Source organism: Phyllobates terribilis, unplaced genomic scaffold (assembly GCF_046119375.1).
Source record: "Phyllobates terribilis strain yellow unplaced genomic scaffold, ASM4611937v1 Scaffold_9__5_contigs__length_417890890, whole genome shotgun sequence".
NCBI lineage: Eukaryota > Metazoa > Chordata > Amphibia > Anura > Dendrobatidae > Phyllobates > Phyllobates terribilis.
Genome location: NW_027362769.1, coordinates 229,859,897 through 229,877,672, shown reverse-complemented (window position 1 = coordinate 229,877,672; position 17,776 = coordinate 229,859,897). Strand labels below are relative to the sequence as shown.

Sequence of the window (17,776 nt, the reverse complement as noted above, 5' to 3'; positions counted from 1 at the left end):
ACATGGGGTGACTATTTGCTAGGAAAAATTATAGAAGATGAAGGGGGGCATTCATTAAAGGGTTTGTCCAGCCTTAGACCACCTTTACACATCCGTATAATACCAGTATGGAAAAAACAGTACCAGTGTCAGTGTTTTGGATCAGTGTGCCATCAGTGTTTTGGATCAGTGTGCCATCAGTGTTTTGGATCAGTGTGTCATCAGTGTTTTGGATCAGTGTGTCATCAGTGTTTTGGATCAGTGTGTCATCAGTGTTTTGGATCAGTGTGCCATCAGTGTTTTGGATCAGTGTGCCATCGGTGTTTAGGATCAGTGTGTCATCAGTGTTTTGGATCAGTGTGTCATCAGTGTTTTGGATCAGTGTGTCATCAGTGTTTTGGATCAGTGTGCCATCAGTGTTTTGGATCAGTGTGCCATCAGTGTTTTGGATCAGTGTGTCATCAGTGTTTTGGATCAGTGTGTCATCAGTGTTTTGGATCAGTGTGTTATCAGTGTTTTGGATCAGTGTGCCATCAGTGTTTTGGATCAGTGTGTCATCAGTGTTTTGGATCAGTGTGCCATCAGTGTCCTGGATCAGTGTGTCATCAGTGTTTTGGATCAGTGTGTCATCAGTGTTTTGGATCAGTGTGCCATCAGTGTTGTGGATCAGTGTGTCATCAGTGTTTTGGATCAGTATGCCATCAGTGTTTTGGATCAGTGTGTCATCAGTGTTTTGGATCAGTGTGTCATCAGTGTTTTGGATCAGTGTGCCATCAGTGTTTTGGATCAGTGTGCCATCAGTGTTTTGGATCAGTGTGTCATCAGTGTTTTGGATCAGTGTGTTATCAGTGTTTTGGATCAGTGTGCCATCAGTGTTTTGGATCAGTGTGTCATCAGTGTTTTGGATCAGTGTGCCATCAGTGTCCTGGATCAGTGTGTCATCAGTGTTTTGGATCAGTGTGTCATCAGTGTTTTGGATCAGTGTGCCATCAGTGTTTTGGATCAGTGTGTCATCAGTGTTTTCGATCAGTGTGCCTTCAGTGTTTTGGATTAGTGTGTCATCAGTGCTTTGGATCAGTGTGTCATCAGTGCTTTGGATCAGTGTGCCATCAGTGTTTTGGATCAGTGTGTCATCAGCGTTTTGGATCAGTGTGTCATCAGTGTTTTGGATCAGTGTGTCATCAGTGTTTTGGATCAGTGTGCCATCGGTGTTTTGGATCAGTGTGTCATCGGTGTTTTGGATCAGTGTGCCATCAGTGTTTTGGATCAGTGTGCCATCAGTGTTTAGGATCAGTGTGTCATCAGTGTTTTGGATCAGTGTGTCATCAGTGTTTTGGATCAGTGTGTCATCAGTGTTTTGGATCAGTGTGTCATCAGTGTTTTGGATCAGTGTGCCATCAGTGTTTTGGATCAGTGTGTTATCAGTGTTTTGGATCAGTGTGTCATCAGTGTTTTGGATCAGTATGCCATCAGTGTTTTGGATCAGTGTGCCATCGGTGTTTTGGATCAGTGTGCCATCGGTGTTTAGGATCAGTGTGTCATCAGTGTTTTGGATCAGTGTGTCATCAGTGTTTTGGATCAGTGTGTCATCAGTGTTTTGGATCAGTGTGCCATCAGTGTTTTGGATCAGTGTGTCATCAGTGTTTTGGATCAGTGTGCCATCAGTGTTTTGGATCAGTGTGCCATCAGTGTTTTGGATCAGTGTGTCATCAGTGTTTTGGATCAGTGTGCCATCAGTGTTTTGGATCAGTGTGCCATCAGTGTTTTGGATCAGTGTGTTATCAGTGTTTTGGATCAGTGTGTCATCAGTGTTTTGGATCAGTGTGCCATCAGTGTTTTGGATCAGTGTGCCATCAGTGATTTGGATCAGTGTGCCATCAGTGTTTTGGATCAGTGTGCCATCAGTGTTTTGGATCAGTGTGCCATCGGTGTTTTGGATCAGTGTGTCATCAGTGTTTTGGATCAGTGTGTCATCAGTGTTTTGGATCAGTGTGCCCTCAGTGTTTTGGATCAGTGTGCCCTCAGTGTTTTGGATCAGTGTGTCATCAGTGTTTTGGATCAGTGTGCCATCAGTGTTTTGGATTAGTGTGCCATCAGTGTTTTGGATCAGTGTGTCATCAGTGTTTTGGATCAGTGTGTCATCAGTGTTTTGGATCAGTGTGCCATCAGTGTTTTGGATCAGTGTGTCATCAGTGTTTTGGATCAGTGTGTCATCAGTGTTTTGGATCAGTGTGTCATCAGTGTTTTGGATAAGTGTGTCATCAGTGTTTTGGATCAGTGTGCCATCAGTGTCCTGGATCAGTGTGTCATCAGTGTTTTGGATCAGTGTGTCATCAGTGTTTTGGATCAGTGTGCCATCAGTGTTTTGGATCAGTGTGTCATCAGTGTTTTGGATCAGTGTGCCATCAGTGTTTTGGATCAGTGTGTCATCAGTGTTTTGGATCAGTGTGCCATCAGTGTTTTGGATCAGTGTGTCATCAGTGTTTTGGATCAGTGTGTCATCAGTGTTTTGGATCAGTGTGTCATCAGTGTTTTGGATCAGTGTGTCATCAGTGTTTTGGATCAGTGTGTCATCAGTGTTTTGGATCAGTGTGCCATCAGTGTTTTGGATCAGTGTGTCATCAGTGTTTTGGATCAGTGTGCCATCAGTGTTTTGGATCAGTGTGCCATCAGTGTTTTGGATCAGTGTGTCATCAGTGTTTTGGATCAGTGTGCCATCAGTGTTTTGGATCAGTGTGCCATCAGTGTTTTGGATCAGTGTGCCATCAGTGTTTTGGATCAGTGTGCCATCAGTGTTTTGGATCAGTGTGCCATCAGTGTTTTTCCAGTACGGCAAAAGAAAAAGAAATGTCAACGCTTCTCCTATACTTTGCAATGTTAAACGCATACAGCACATAGACAGCACTTGGATGCCGTCCGTGTGCTGTACGTGTTTTACATGCACCCATAGACTTGTATTGGCCCTTGTGATCCACGCTGCTGGAAAAAAACGGACATGTCTCTGTGTAGTGTATACACGGACCCCTGGTCCGTATAAGAACAAGGACATGTGCAAAGCAGCATAGGTTATAATTGCTATTTGTGACATCCGAGAAAAAAACGGATGCCACACATACTGTAAACACAGATATGTGAAGGAGGCCTTAGTCTGCGCGCTGTGAGGATTCTCCTGTACCGGCGCCGAGTGTGGCGGACGCGTGACCGCAAATATGCGATTTGCATACATGTGGTCACATTCCGACTAGACGTACGCAGCCTCGCTCAATGCAAGTGAATTGAGTGAGACCGAATAAGTCTAGTTGGAATGTGGCTAAAAATATGGAAATCGTATACTTTGCTGTCACATGTCCAGCCATTCCTGGTGCCGGTACAGGACGCATTGTACACGCTGTGAGCACGCATTGTACACACACAACACGCATTGTACACGCTGTGAGGCTTAACAAGTCTGCAGTCCATAGAGTTACTGTATGCTTGTAGCCTAAGGTCAGACAACTCCTTTAATAGTGTTATAAGGTGCATGAATTTACCAGCAAGTAAAAATGTCATACACTTGTTTTTCTGATATCCTTTACAGTGGACAAAGAACATACATATATATATGATTTTATATATATATATATATATATATATATATATATATATATATATATATATAGTACAGACCAAAAGTTTGGACACACCTTCTCATTTAAAGATTTTTCTGTATTTTCATGATTATGAAAATTGTGCATTCACACTGAAGGCATCAAAACTATGAATTAACACATGTGGAATTATATACTTAACAAAAAAGTGTGAAACAACTGAAAATATGTCTTATATTCTAGGTTCTTCAAAGTAGCCACCTTTTGCTATAATGTCCAGCAGCAGCAGCAAGCTGAACATTATACAGCGGTACTGAGCTATGTAGTTGTGAATTCAGCTAAATTGTCATAGCACTTGGAAAAGCACTGCAGGCCCTTTGATGGGGGTCTAAGTGGTCAGATCTGCGCCAATCTTAGATTTATGGCATATTCTATGAATTTGTCAACTTTTTTGTACTTTAGCAAAAATAAAATAACAGTATGAATATTCACATCAAAACAATTTATTCCTCTTTCAATAAGATACTTTACACTTTCTATGTGATGTAATCTTGCCTACCAGCCAACAAAAATGGCATAAATTCAACCATGTTTTATGACTTTTTACTATAATACTTTTACATGGAGGATCCAGCCTACATGTGTGGCATTCTTGCCATTCGTAATTTTTCTTAGTGGCTTACCCTCCAGGTATAATCAGACTGTTCAGTTTTGGAAGGCAGTCTTACTATTAAATCCAGACTAATAAAAATCATACTTTCCATGGGAGCGGAGGAGGTGGGGGAGGGGTTGTTTAATTAAAAACTCTCAAACAGCCACAGGCATGAAATGCGCACATAGCGCTGATAGCTGGCACATTTGTCATTTTAATGACTAGCTTGGCATGCCAGCTTGTGACGGCCAATGTCTTACATCGGTTATTGTCGGCTCAGGGAGGCACTACTAGTAAAAAAACAACTAATGTATAATGCAGAAAATGAGGAGCTGCTCCATCCCTCCACTGCTGATGAACAAAACACCCGTCTAAGTAGCAGCAATATTAGGCTAATGTGGGAAAAGTTGTATAAAATAAAAATATACATATTATATAAAGTTTTGATGGACAAATAAGACCAACAAAGCTTTGATATCCTTTTTTTTTTCCTATTGCAATTAATTTGATTGAGCATTTAAAGGGAATCCATCAGCAGGTTTTTGCTACTACTACTTTTACAGTATGTATGGGGTCAAATTGACCCCTTCGGTACTTATAGGTATGAACTGTAAAATCTGGGGCCCGGAAAAAAAATACAATTCATTTTTGTGCCCTAAAATATACACTACCATGAATAAATAAAAGTCACAAAAATTCAGAACTCATTTGTTAAAAGTTTAGAAATTGTGAGAAAAATAAATAGCAAAAAGGTCAAAATGACCCCTCCGGTAGTTCTAGTGTTAATCTGATAGCAGCATAATATAGGGCAACACAGCCTGATTACAGGGATGTGTCACTTGCTAGGCTGTGTGCTGTAGTTTCAATACAATCAGTGTTTTATCAGCAGGAGAATATGACTACAGGACTAGGTCTCACGTGCATTGCTGTTAGGCTAATCTGTGTAAATTCGCCCCTACCACTGATTGGCAGTTTGCTCACAATGCACAGTGCACACGGGAAGCTGCCAATCAGAGTTGTGGGCGGGGTTATACACATCTCAGCATTCTGAGCACTGCTACACCTACAACAGAAAAAACAAGGATTCTAGAAAAACTGCAGCAAGCAGCCCAGTAAGTCACACATCACTGGAATCAGGATCTCTGCCCCTACATTATGCTGCTCTCAAACAACATGGCAAAAACCTGCTGACAAATTCCTTTTTAAGAACTTTGCGCACACAGTTTGCAAGGCAGAGGGATTTTTGGCGGGTGAGAACGCTAAGCTAATGAGGAGAATAGTAACATCCCTGTAGAAGGGCTGGAATACAGTATTGATAATAAACATTACCATAAGTGAATCTTGACATGGCTTGAACAGCGAGTCCATGGCTGGGATGTGAATTTTTAAGTCTATAGCGGAAACACATTCTAGACACGTGGACTGTATTTTCATCTTTTGGGCTTACCTTGTGTTGATGTCTCATGTCGGAGTGTCTGCCGCACTAAATGTATCAGTTCTTGGCTTGGACACTTCATAGCAGTATAGTATGCCGCAATCCGTATTTCCTCTGACTCTTCTAGGTCGAGGTATAGCTGAAATAATGTGTCCCGCTAACAAACGAACAGGTGAAACTCAGGTTAAAATCCGAGAATACGATACATCAGTAATCTGTGATACGTGTTTACAAGTAAATAGTGATGGATGATATTACAAGTGACTATGGGTAAAAACAAGATTGATTTACACCATGTCTATGGTACACTTAAGTACCATGAAAACTCTCCCTATATCCACTATAGAGCCCATAGACAGTATTTGGTATTCTTCTTTAACTGAGATACATTAGGATTCCGAAAAAAAAGCAATATGCAAATTGATTCTTTAGAGATGAAGAGGACTTGAACTCTATAGCGCCACCTGTTGGAGGCTGCAATCCTACAAGTCATTATTGACCCTTTAACGAGTCTTGAGGTATGACTTAGGATAAAAGCCAAATCAAAATTTCAATTTTCAACAATGGTGTTTCAGGGTATTGCCCCTCATCAGTGCAAAGTATGAGAACTGATTTGGCTAGGTAAAAAAAAGCAAAGAACACATCTATTTTCAATATAACTGTATACCAAACAAAAGATACAGTATGTCGTGCTGTAATTTATTTATTTCTTATGCAATCAGTGGGAGATGAATGCAACTGTGAAGGCATGCAGTTATGAATGTCTAGCTATATATCTAGTAGGACTCCTTTAAACAATCCTGCCATATAAAAACACTGAGTGTGAATTGAGCCTTAGCTGTGGTTCACTGAAAATATTTGCTTCTTTTGTTTTGTTGTTTTGTTTTTTTAAGTAGAATGCAAGTTATTAAAAAAATGTAGGTAGTTAAAAGGACTATGTCAGCAGATTTTTGCTATGTAATCTGATAGCAGATGTAGGGACAGAGACCCTGATTTTAATGATGTGTCACTTACTTTACTAGGTGCGGTAGTCGTGATAGAATCATTTTTCTCAGATTTCGGAATGCTGAGCTGTGTATTACCCCACCCACACCTCTGATTGGCTGCTTTCTGTGTATACTGTACATAGGCAGAAAGCTGCCAATCAGTGGTGAGGGTGAGGTTGGACCAGATGTCATGAGACACCTAGTCCTCTAGTGATTATCTCCTACTGATAAACACTGATTTTATTGAAACAGGAAAACACAGCCTAGTAACTGACACATCACTGGAATCAGGGTCTCTGTCACTATATCATTCTGCTCTTTCACAACATTTTTGCAAGCATGAAGTAGAGACAGAGACCCTGATTCCAGTGATGTGTCACTTACTGGACTGCTTGTTATAGTTTTGATAACATCCCTGTTTAATGAGCAGGAGATTATAACTAAAGAACTAGTAAACCTAGTAAACCTGCTGCCATGTAGTTCTCCATATTCATGAGCTCTGTATAACCCCGCCCCCACCAATGATTGGCAGATTTCTGCTTATGCACAGTGTACACAGAAAGCTGCCAATCAGTGGTGTGGGCGGGGTTATAAAGATCTCAGTATTCAGAGAACTAATAGATTATATCAAAACTACAGCAAGCAGCCCTGTAAGTGATACGTCACAGCAATTCAGGGTCTCTGTCCCTACATTATGCTGATGGGGTAGCGAAAACCTAGTGACAGATTCCCTTTAAAGGGGATGTATGGTAGAAAAAGATGACATATTGTATACTCTATTCAGTAATGAAAAGTGGTCCTTTATTCTCTAAGTAGCAGGATCAGTGTCCATCTATAAAGAAATAATAATCGGATGGCCCAATGATTTCAATGACTAACATGCAATGAGTTATTTCTCCTATGGTACCGCTGCTGGGGAAATCTTTCATTTTTGCAGCAATACAACTGGGGAGAATAATACGACGTCAGCCTTAATAACCTCCTACCATGCTGAACATTGATTAAGCATTGGTAATGAGATAGACGGGATAGTTACCACAGCAGTGTTTGTATTAGCACAGTAAAAATGTACTTCTCTCCCTTAAAGGCGTTGTCCCTTTTCAAAAAATCCCTGCTGCAGTTTGTCATAAAAAAACAAAATTGTGATTCACTCACTGTCCCCAGGTCCAGGACTCAGTCTCTTGCGATTCTCCCGGTATCCAATATTGGCTTTGTTACTGATGTCATGTCAACAGCTCATCAGCCAATCAGTGAGCTGTCCATGTAGACGAAACACCTACTTCATAGCCTCTGAGCTCATTGATTGGCTGTAGTGCTGCTGATGTGATATCAGCGCTGCAGCCAATACCAATCTCCGGAAGCAGCAGCAGAGACTCAGCGATGGACCAGGGGTTGGTGAGTAAAGCCTGACTTTCTTTTTTTATAATAAACTACAGCCGTGGGGACAACCCCTTTAAATCTCAATCAGGCTTACGAGTTTTGCATACTTGTTCTATGCATTTTGTGGATAACAAATGTACTCATCACAATCACATTTCCGTTTTATTAGTCCACAAAAAGTAAGCGAAGCCGTGTCCAAGTTTGGTCCAATTCACAGCCCAAACTCTCGCATGTCAATGGATGGGTCCTTGATGTAACTGGCGGGCAGCACATGAATGCCATCCATATTGGATCAATGTGCTGTCCTTTAAAAAATAAATACAGATGTGTGACTTTAGCTTAGAAGAGATAGGACCGCCTGCCATCTTTTTTCTTTCTGTTTTGCTTGCAAGATATTTTAGGCATTTCCCACTGTGAAACCTTCAGTGATATCTTCCTATAAGATCACAGGATGAGACGTGAGGAGAGAGGCATGTAGAGATATCCTGCTGGCACGTCTCTAGCGCATTATACAATTCTTCAGCATTCCTCCAAGCCTTTAACCCTGTGCCAGTGAAATTCTTGGGTCTGCTATGTTATTACAGTCTATTGGACACTGCATCTAAAACAAGATGTGTTCCAGTTACAATAAATAAGCCTTCATTGGATAATCATGATTCCAATATATTCTTCTTAAATGAAACTCCCAAATGAGCAGAAGGATGGGATTCCAAAATATGTTTTGCCAACATGAAGGGGGGCTTTTTAGGATCCCCCTATTTTTTTAATAACCAGCAAAGGCAAAGCAGACAGCTGGGAGCTGATATAAATAGGCTGGGAAGGTCCATGGATATTGGCCCCTTCCCAGCATAATAAGACCAGCTCACAGCTGTCTGCTTTCCCTTAGCTGGTTATATAAATAGTGGGGACCACACGTCATTTTGTAAAAAAAAATGATTTATTTATTTTACACTGTCAGGCCAGGTCACGTGTCGCACCGATCAATCACAGCTATGTCATTGCTTGGCAAGGTTGTGATGGGATCGGAAGTGCCCATAGTCTTAAAACTTTCAACAAGCTTTATTAGGCTGCTGAACACAAATATTAACAGACATAAAGTAAGAATTATGTGTTAAGGATTCGGTACCACACACGCTTTTACTGTTTGGGTTCGTTCATCCCTAACAGTGAGAAATAGATCTTTGACGTCTAGCTGGCTGCCGATAATCCCAAAAAGCTATTAAATGTATAGCTGCTAGTCTGGTAAACAGTAGCTGCTAGTCTAGTCTATATTCGTAAAAGGCACTGGTCTTGAATATTAAACATTTACTACCATTATATATGTGCATTACAGACTAACTATCCTAATGAATGAGCTGCCGCCCACTTCTTTCTTGTGAGACTTCTTCAAGGACCATCACTAATAATTTGACATTAGAGAAGAGCGAATCTTTTGAAATTCTCCAAATTTTTCCTAAAATTTCTATTTTAATAGCAAATACTGAAAAGCCTTGAAAAAATATTTCTTGCAATTTCTTGTGCAGGGGCCTACTAAGAATTCACCTGACTAGGTCTGTGACCCACGAAAAACTTTTTTAACCATGCATCTTTATAAGCAGGGGTCAGGACTTGAGGATGACCGTCCATTTTAGTTCCAGCCCTTTGCAGGAGCCCAATCTTGCACAGTGATAATTTACACCAATCAATAGCGAAAAAAATCTCATATTCACAGAAAAATTGGGGATTATGATGAATGATCGTTGAAGCAATTAATTACTTCTTAAGTCATGGCACAACTTTTTTTGGCAGCACAGCAATAAAACCCCCTAATAATATTACATTGAACATCACACTCCAAAGAAAACCCCAAGAAGGTGGTTTGAATATTTATAAAAACAATGTGAAACAGCATCAGCTTTGCTCTTTTTCGTGCATGTCACCACCCTACTTTTCTAATGGCAACTCACCGCCTCTTCATCACCCCAGTTCCTGTCCACCACACAAAAATCATCACTACCATCAAAATCAACATCATCAACAACATTATCATCATCGAATCAAATAACAATTGTCTCAGTGTGGGAAATGTCCTCAGCTCCTTGCCCCTACTCCTGATTCCCACTTCTAGATTTGCCCTGACTCAAGATTGCCACTTCCACCTTGGCTGCTATTGCCACCATGGCTGAAAAAGCCACCAACACAGCTAGGTGTTTGAATCATGTCCTCCATCTCATCCACCAACATCTCATCTAAGTACAAATGTTGATTGATAATTTCATCCAATAAATTAACTTGAAGAAGCTGTTGTTGTGAAATATCTTCCTTAGCCCCTAAAGTGCTGTTGCTTCGACAACTAAGGAGCAGAAAAGACAAGTGTCATTGATAGAATTGAAAGTCTGAAATATAAAAGAGTAACTGTTATGGCAGCAGAGGAGGAGAATTGTGCAGGACAATGACTCAAACTGACGCTGTCACCGTCAGAGGAAACATCTTCCTGCTGTGACTGAGCTGAGTGATGTTCCATATTTCATAAAGCTCTGTACTAGTGATGAGTGAGCACTAAAATGCTCGGGTACTCATTGCTCGGGTCGAGCAAATTGGAATACTCGGGTGCTCGACCCGAGCAACGAGCCCAATATAAGTCTATGGGAAACTCGAGCATTTTTCAGGCAGCTCCCCCCGGCGGTCTGCAGAGGGCCTAAAAATTGCCCAAATCGATGGGAACAGTGCTCAAATGACATGGGAACAGCATGGGGAAGACCCATGGAAGCATTTCTGACTTCCAGGTCACTGCTGTCAACAACGTTGGCAGAGTATTACGCCACTTTTACAGACTCACAATAAAACATACAAAAATAAAACCAAAATGGATTTTCCTGGGAAATATATTAAGGAACATCCTTTCTAGGGTAGTGGCTTGTATATAAGGCAAAATAAATAACCAAAACCAAAAATACTCCTCCACACCTTGGGCTGTGTTCACACGTTGCGTTTTTGATGCGTTTTTTCACTTTTGCATTGCTTTCAACCGTGACAAATGCATTCACTGGGAAATGTCATTTTAACATTTTACAGCCTTATCTGGCTATGTGGTGTGTGACACATCATCATACACATGCATACAGTGCTGAAAAGACATGGGAACAGCATGGGGAAGACCCCTGGAAGCATCTCTGACTCCCAGGTCACTGCCTAAAAGTGTGCCCATCATAAGTGATCCTTGGCGCATGCGAAGATGCCTCCTGCCATGCACCTGTCGTTGCAGACTTGCAACAATCACCATCTACGTCCTTGTCCCACTGCAGCATTCAGTTGTTCCTACCCCATTCCTTGGAATGCAAGCGCAAATATGCAGACAGCCACCCACAGGCTGCAATACTATATTGCAAATTTTTTGACAGCTGCTTGCACTTGAAATGTGGCCTTTTAGGCTCATGGAGACGGAAGCTTTTCATAACCTCATGCCGGCGGCGACCGGGTGTCCATACTCGGTCCCCAGCCGCCACTGTTTCTCCCGTTGTCGTCTCCGCCTTCCACAAGCACGGGTCCCACAACATTTCCCGTGCCCTCCCCAGTGCACTTACTGGGAAGGACCACCTAACCACAAACACGTGGACAGGTGAATGTGGCCAGGGATGGTACGGAGCCAGTCCACAGCTTATTTTGCTGAGTTGTATTTCAGCACAGCTATATTCTTTAGCTTGGTGAAAGGACTTGGGAAACCACATCTACCCAGCAGTCATTTCTCCCAGGAAGTCCTCTAAAGCTGCTGTCACTTGAAATGTGGCCTTTTAGGCTTGTGGAGGCGGAAGCTTTTCATAACCTCATGCCGGCGGCGGCCGGGTATCCATACTTGGTCCCCAGCCACCACTATTTCACCTTGTATCGTCTCCGCTATCCACAAGCACGGGTCCCACAACATTACCCGTGCCCTCCCCAGTGCACTTACTGGGAAGGACCGCCTAACCACAAACACGTGGACAGGTGAATGTGGCCAGGGACGGTACGGAGCCAGTCCACAGGTTTTTTTCTGAGAGTTGTATTTAGCTCGGTGAAAGGACTGGCATAGAGGGAAACCGTATCTACGCTGGGTGTCATTTCTCCCAAGAAGTACTCTAATGCAGCTTGTTGCAGAAGCAATGGCAGCCCGTCCAACATCAACTCGCACTTGTCGGTGGTGCTCTGACACACACACACATCTTTCTTGGCGCATTTAATTTCATGAATACAGAGTTGGACAATGGCCTGCACCTGCGGTTTCGCTCTGCTCTGTTCTGCCTCGCTTGTCCTCCGCACCTGCGGTTTGTGCATGTATCCCAGTCTGTACTGGTCCCTATCCAGCCTGCTTTCCTACCTGCCAGTACCCGCCTATCTGCATACCTGCCAGTACCCGCCTGTCTGCATACCAGCCGTGCCTGCCAGTACCCGCCTGTCTGCATACCAGCTGTGCCTGCCAGTACCCGCCTGTCTGAATACCAGCCGTGCCTGCCAGTACCCACCTGTCTGCATACCAGCCGTGCCTGCCCGTTCCTGCATTCCCCAGTGTGGCTCAACAGTTGTGATCGGGGTCTGACTTGGAGTAGCAGCTGGGCCACCTCCCACGTCCCTCCTCAGACCACGGAGTCGATTAAGCCGCCATGTGTTCGTGGTCGGATCTGGCGAGGCCCCTAGTCACGCCCCTCCATGCACTCCTCGGTTCGTGGCCCAGTGGGACCACTAACCACGCTCATGCCAGTCAGTCCGGGTATGAGCGTAACACTCTGCAGTGCTGGGCGGTTTATCAATTAAGCATTAAGCATGTTATCTTCAGCACAGCCTGTTGCCGCATGACCAAGGCAGTGCTGCAGTGCTGTCAGCTTGTGACTGATGTGGTCATTTCGGAGATGGAGGAGGAGGTGCAGGAGCTGAACAATGTGATTAATTGAGGTTAAATTGGTGACGTTATTTTTTATACTAAAGAAAGTTCCTATTGTTTTGTTTTTTTTACGTTATTTTTTAAGACAAATGCATTCACCGGGAAATGTCATTTTAACATTTTACAACCTTATCTGGCAATGTGGTATGTGACACATCATCAGACACATCCTGCTTTATTTATGATGGAGGGACTCTGAAAGTCATAAAGCCTATTTTTATAGGGCCATCAGACGGCCCTTACTATTCTTAAAGGGCCAGCAGTCGGCCCTCGCTATTGTTAGAGAGCCATCAGCCGGCTATGCTTTGTTGTTCCCATTATTAACAAGTGGGTCTCCTATACTGTTATTGCATATCCAGTGACTGCAAGGGCTACCAAAAATTTGGACGCAACCCAATACCCCTTTTAAGACACATAGAGGAGGTTCTCAGTAAAAAAAATGTTCCCATTATAAAGGAGCGGGTCTCCTATAATGGTAATGCCCATGCTGTGACTGCAAGGGCTGCCAAAATTTGGGAAAAACCCCACTAAGAATTTAAAGACACATAGAGCTGGGCCACAGTAACGACAAATTCCCATTAGAAAGGAGAGAGTCTGCTATACAGTTATAGGGTATGCAGTGAGTCCAACGGTTGACCAATTTTAGGAAAAACCCCACTAAGAATTTAAAGACACACAGAGCAGGGCCACAGTAGCGACAAATTCCCATTAGAAAGGTGAGAGTCTGCTATACAGTTATAGGGTATGCAGTGAGTCCAATGGCTGAACAATTTACCTACCCCACCATCCTCATGAATTGAAATCTTGATGTCCAAGAAGTCAATGCTTTGCAGATGATGTTTATAAGTGAGGTTGATGTTTTAGTCGTTCACATTCAGGAAGGAGATAAATTCCTCCAGCTCGGGGACCGATCCGTCCCAAATAATGAGAATGTCATCAATATAATGAAGCCAGCACTGCGCATGGGCTGCGGCCGGGGCCTCGCCACCGAAAACCTCCCTCTCCCAAAAACACGTGTCGGGGCTTCCCCTGGCACTGTTGGTTATCCTTTTACCTCTACTAAGTATGTCTTATTTAACCTTATCCATGTGATACTTGTATTTTCTGTGTGTTGCAGGATTTTGATGACTGTTTACATTTTGACCTGATACAGGTCACATGACCTATGTTACTATAACTTCTGCTGCACACGTTTGCTGTGATCAATGGATAGTATGGGTTAGACTATGTTACCTATTATAGGTCCAGTGTAAATTTGATACCAACCATGTCTTTATCTACCCTCTGTAGCCTCATCTGCCCATGTTATGTCTGTTAAAACATGAAATTTATACTATGTGTGTCTTTTCAAAATATTTAAATAAAGTATTGTACCTTTCTAGTCATCATATTGCGTTCTAACCACGTCTTATTTGTTTTTTTTTTAAACACTTATGGTCCTTCGTTTGCTTAAGTGTTTGCGTAAGTGTATGGGCTGACAAACATTTACCCATGGGGGGTATACATGAACATACTGTATAATTATTTTTTTTTACGGGCATCATAAACACCCTTTAAAAAAATAATGTGGGTGTTGCATCATGGACCACGGTCACCCTGGTGATATGGTGATGGAGGATGAGGAGATGGAGGAGGACAAGAGCAAATAGCCAAAATCAGGTAGCGTATACCCATGTCTGGGTGTGAAAAGGTGCATGGGAATACACCTCCCAAGAGAAGACACTGGATTTGAGTTTATGTTACGCTGCTATCATTCGGTGGTGTTGAGAAGTCTGGCCCAATCCAGCATTTGTTCATTTTTATAAGAGTCAGCCTGTCAGCATTTTCAGTTGACAGGCGGATGCGCTTATCAGTTATAATTCCACCAGCGGCATTAAAAACCCGCTCTGATAAAATGCTGGTGGCAGGGCAGGCCAGGACCTCCAAGGCATAGAGAGCCAGTTCATTCCACGTATCCAGCTTGGATACCCAATAATTATAAGGCACAGAGGAATCACGGAGGACGTTGGTACGGTCGGCAAGCATCTTCCAAAACTTTTCCCTCCTTGGGAGAGTACCCCACGCCTCAGGGCCTGTGCGATGGGAGGGTCTGAGAAAACTCTCCCAGAACTTTGACAGTGTTCCCCTGCCTCTGCTGGATTGTAGTTGTGTCTCTCTCGCCTGTACCCCTTGGTTGTCCAATGAAGTGTGCCCTCTGCCGCCAGCGTTTTCAGATGGTAATTTTTTTAATAGTTCCGCAACAAGGGCCTTCTGGTACAGCCCCATTTTTGTAGACCTATCTGCCTCAGGAATAAGAGATATAAAGTTCTCCTTGTAGCATGAGTCTAGAAGTGTCAACAACCAGTAATGACTGTCATCCAAAATTTTGAGAACGCGAGGGTCATGGGAAAGGCAGCGTAACATAAACTCAGACATGCGTGCCAGACTACTAAACTACTAACAGGTAAGACTTCTGTGTCCTCACCAAGAAGATGACTGACCATGCTCTCCTCCTCCTCCTCCTCTCTGTCCTCTGGCCATCCACGCTGAACAGACGGTATGACAGCGGTGCAGGTAGTACCGTCTGTAGTGCATGAAACTAGCTCCTGTCCTTCCTCCTCCTCCTGCTCTTCCTCATTATCACCCAATCCATGTTGGGATGAGATGAGGCTTGGCTGTGTGTAATCACCCTGTATGGTTCCTTGCTCCATCTCATCGTGCTCCGCCAGCAATGCATCCTCTTTGATTGTGAGCAGAGAGCATTTCAGAAGACAGAGAAGCGGGATGGTGATGCAAATTATGGCGTCATCGCCACTCACCATCAATTTGGAATCCTCAAAGTTTTGGAGGATGGTACATATGTCTGACATCCATGTCCACTTCTGAGGTCTTATGTGTGGAGTCTGAACAGAATACAGACGGCCTTGTTGATGCTGGTACTCAACAACTGCCCTCTTCTGTTCACAAATCCTTCCCAACATCTGCAGTGTAGAGTTCCAACTTGTGGGGACATCACACACCAGTCTGTAAGCCGGAAGCTGCAAACGCTGCTGAAACACGGCAAGGGCGGCGGAAGCTGTAGCTGACGCTCTAAAATGGGCACAAAGGCGGCGTACTTTAACAAGCAGATCCAGCAGCTCCAAGTAGGATTTGAGAAACCGCTGAACCACGAGGTTAATCACATGGGCCAGGCATGGTACGGGTGTGAGCTCGCCTCGCCTCAAAGCCGCCACCAGGTTCTGGCCATTGTCACAGACGACCATGCCTGGCTGTAGGTTTAGTGGTGTGAGCTACAGATCTGCCTGCTCTTTCAGAGCTGTCCACAACTTTTCAGCATTGTGCGGTTTTTCACCTAAGCATATTAGCTTCAGCACAGCCTGTTGCCGCTTGGCCGAGGCAGTGCTTCCAGCTTGTGACTGATGTGGTCATTTTGGAGATGGACGCTGAAGAGGAGGAGGGGTCTGAAGAGGATGAGGTGCAGGAGCTGTAGACCGTGGGGGCAACCCTGATTGACCTAGGGCCCGCAATCCTTGGCGTCAGGAGGACGTGTTCCATCCCAAGGTCCGAATGGGTCCCGGCTTCCACTATGTTAACCCAGTGTGCCGTCAGCGAGATGTACCATCCCTGCCCACAAGTACTTGTCCACGTGTCCGTGGTTAGGTGGACTTTACCAGTAACAGCGTTGTTGACGGCACTTCTAATGTTTTGGGACACGAGCTTGTGTAATGTGGAGACGGCACACCGGGAGAAATAGTGGCGGCTGGGGACTGAGTATCGAGGGATGGCCGCCGCCATCAGGTTGTGGAATGCTTCCGTCTCCACGAGCCTAAAAGGCAACATTTCGAGCGCAAGAAGTCGTGAAATGTGAGAATTTAGTAGTGTGGCCTGTGGGGCGTTGGCTGCATATTTGCGCTTGCGTTCCCAGGACTGGGGTATGGACAACTGAACGCTGCGCTGGGACAAGGACATGGACGTGGTTCCTGATGCTGCTACTTCAGAGTGTGCAACGACAGGTGCAGGGCAGGAGGCATCTTCGCATGCACCATGGACAAGGGATTGGTTTGCATGCACAACAGCGGAAGAAGCAATGGTGCCACCTGCAGACACTATTCCTGGACCATGGGGTTCGGCCCACAACCTGGTGGTGGTCAGACTGGTCGTTTTGCCACCCCTGCTGATGCTGGCCTGGCAGGTGGTGCAAATGGCCTTTTGGGGGTTATCAGCAGAGTCTTTAAAAAACAACCAGACTCGGGAAGATCTAACAGTTGTACTGGCAACTTCCTTCGTGTTGGTGTTATGGGGAACGGTTGCCTGCCTTCTGTCTGCGGCCACCACACTGCTTCTTCCTGCCTGTTGGGGTGATCTGCCTCCCTTCCCCTGTGTGCTGCTGTCCTTGCTCTGCATGTCTTCCTGCCAGGTTGGGTCAGTTACTATATCATCCACCACCTCATCTTCCACTTCCGCACCCTGGTCCTCCTCCTGACTTTCTGGCAATTGTGTCTCATCATCGGGCACCTCTTGTGACACTTTCCCACCGTCGCCTTCGTGTGACCGTGGCTGCTCAAATATTTGGGCATCGTTACACGCGATCTCCTCTTGCCCCGCTTCAAGTGGACCGGGCGAGAGGCCTGAATCTATAAATGGAAAAGTGAACAGCTCTTCAGAGTGTCCAAGTGTGGGATCAGTTGTCTCTGGGCACTTGGCATGGTGGGAGGAAGGAGGATCAGGGTGAGGAATATGCGGTCCAGACTCACAGCTACTGAGACTTGACCGTGCGGAAAACAGGGTGGTAGTGGTGGTGGTGGCTAAGTGACTGGAAGCATTATCCGCTATCCAATCAACAACCTTTTGACACTGCTCTGGGTTCAATAGTGGTAGGCTGCG

The 17,776-nt window shown here is 44.2% G+C and overlaps 1 protein-coding gene across 1 annotated transcript in view; it reads right to left on the bottom strand.

Moving 5' to 3' along the window:
* Positions 1–17,776, bottom strand: part of LOC141162056 (uncharacterized) — a 539,567-nt gene that overhangs the window by 421,148 nt on the left and 100,643 nt on the right. The window contains exon 13 of the mRNA XM_073647724.1: positions 5,666–5,810. Within this exon, the coding sequence (XP_073503825.1) occupies positions 5,666–5,810 (145 nt within the window). The remainder of the gene's footprint in view (positions 1–5,665; positions 5,811–17,776) is intronic.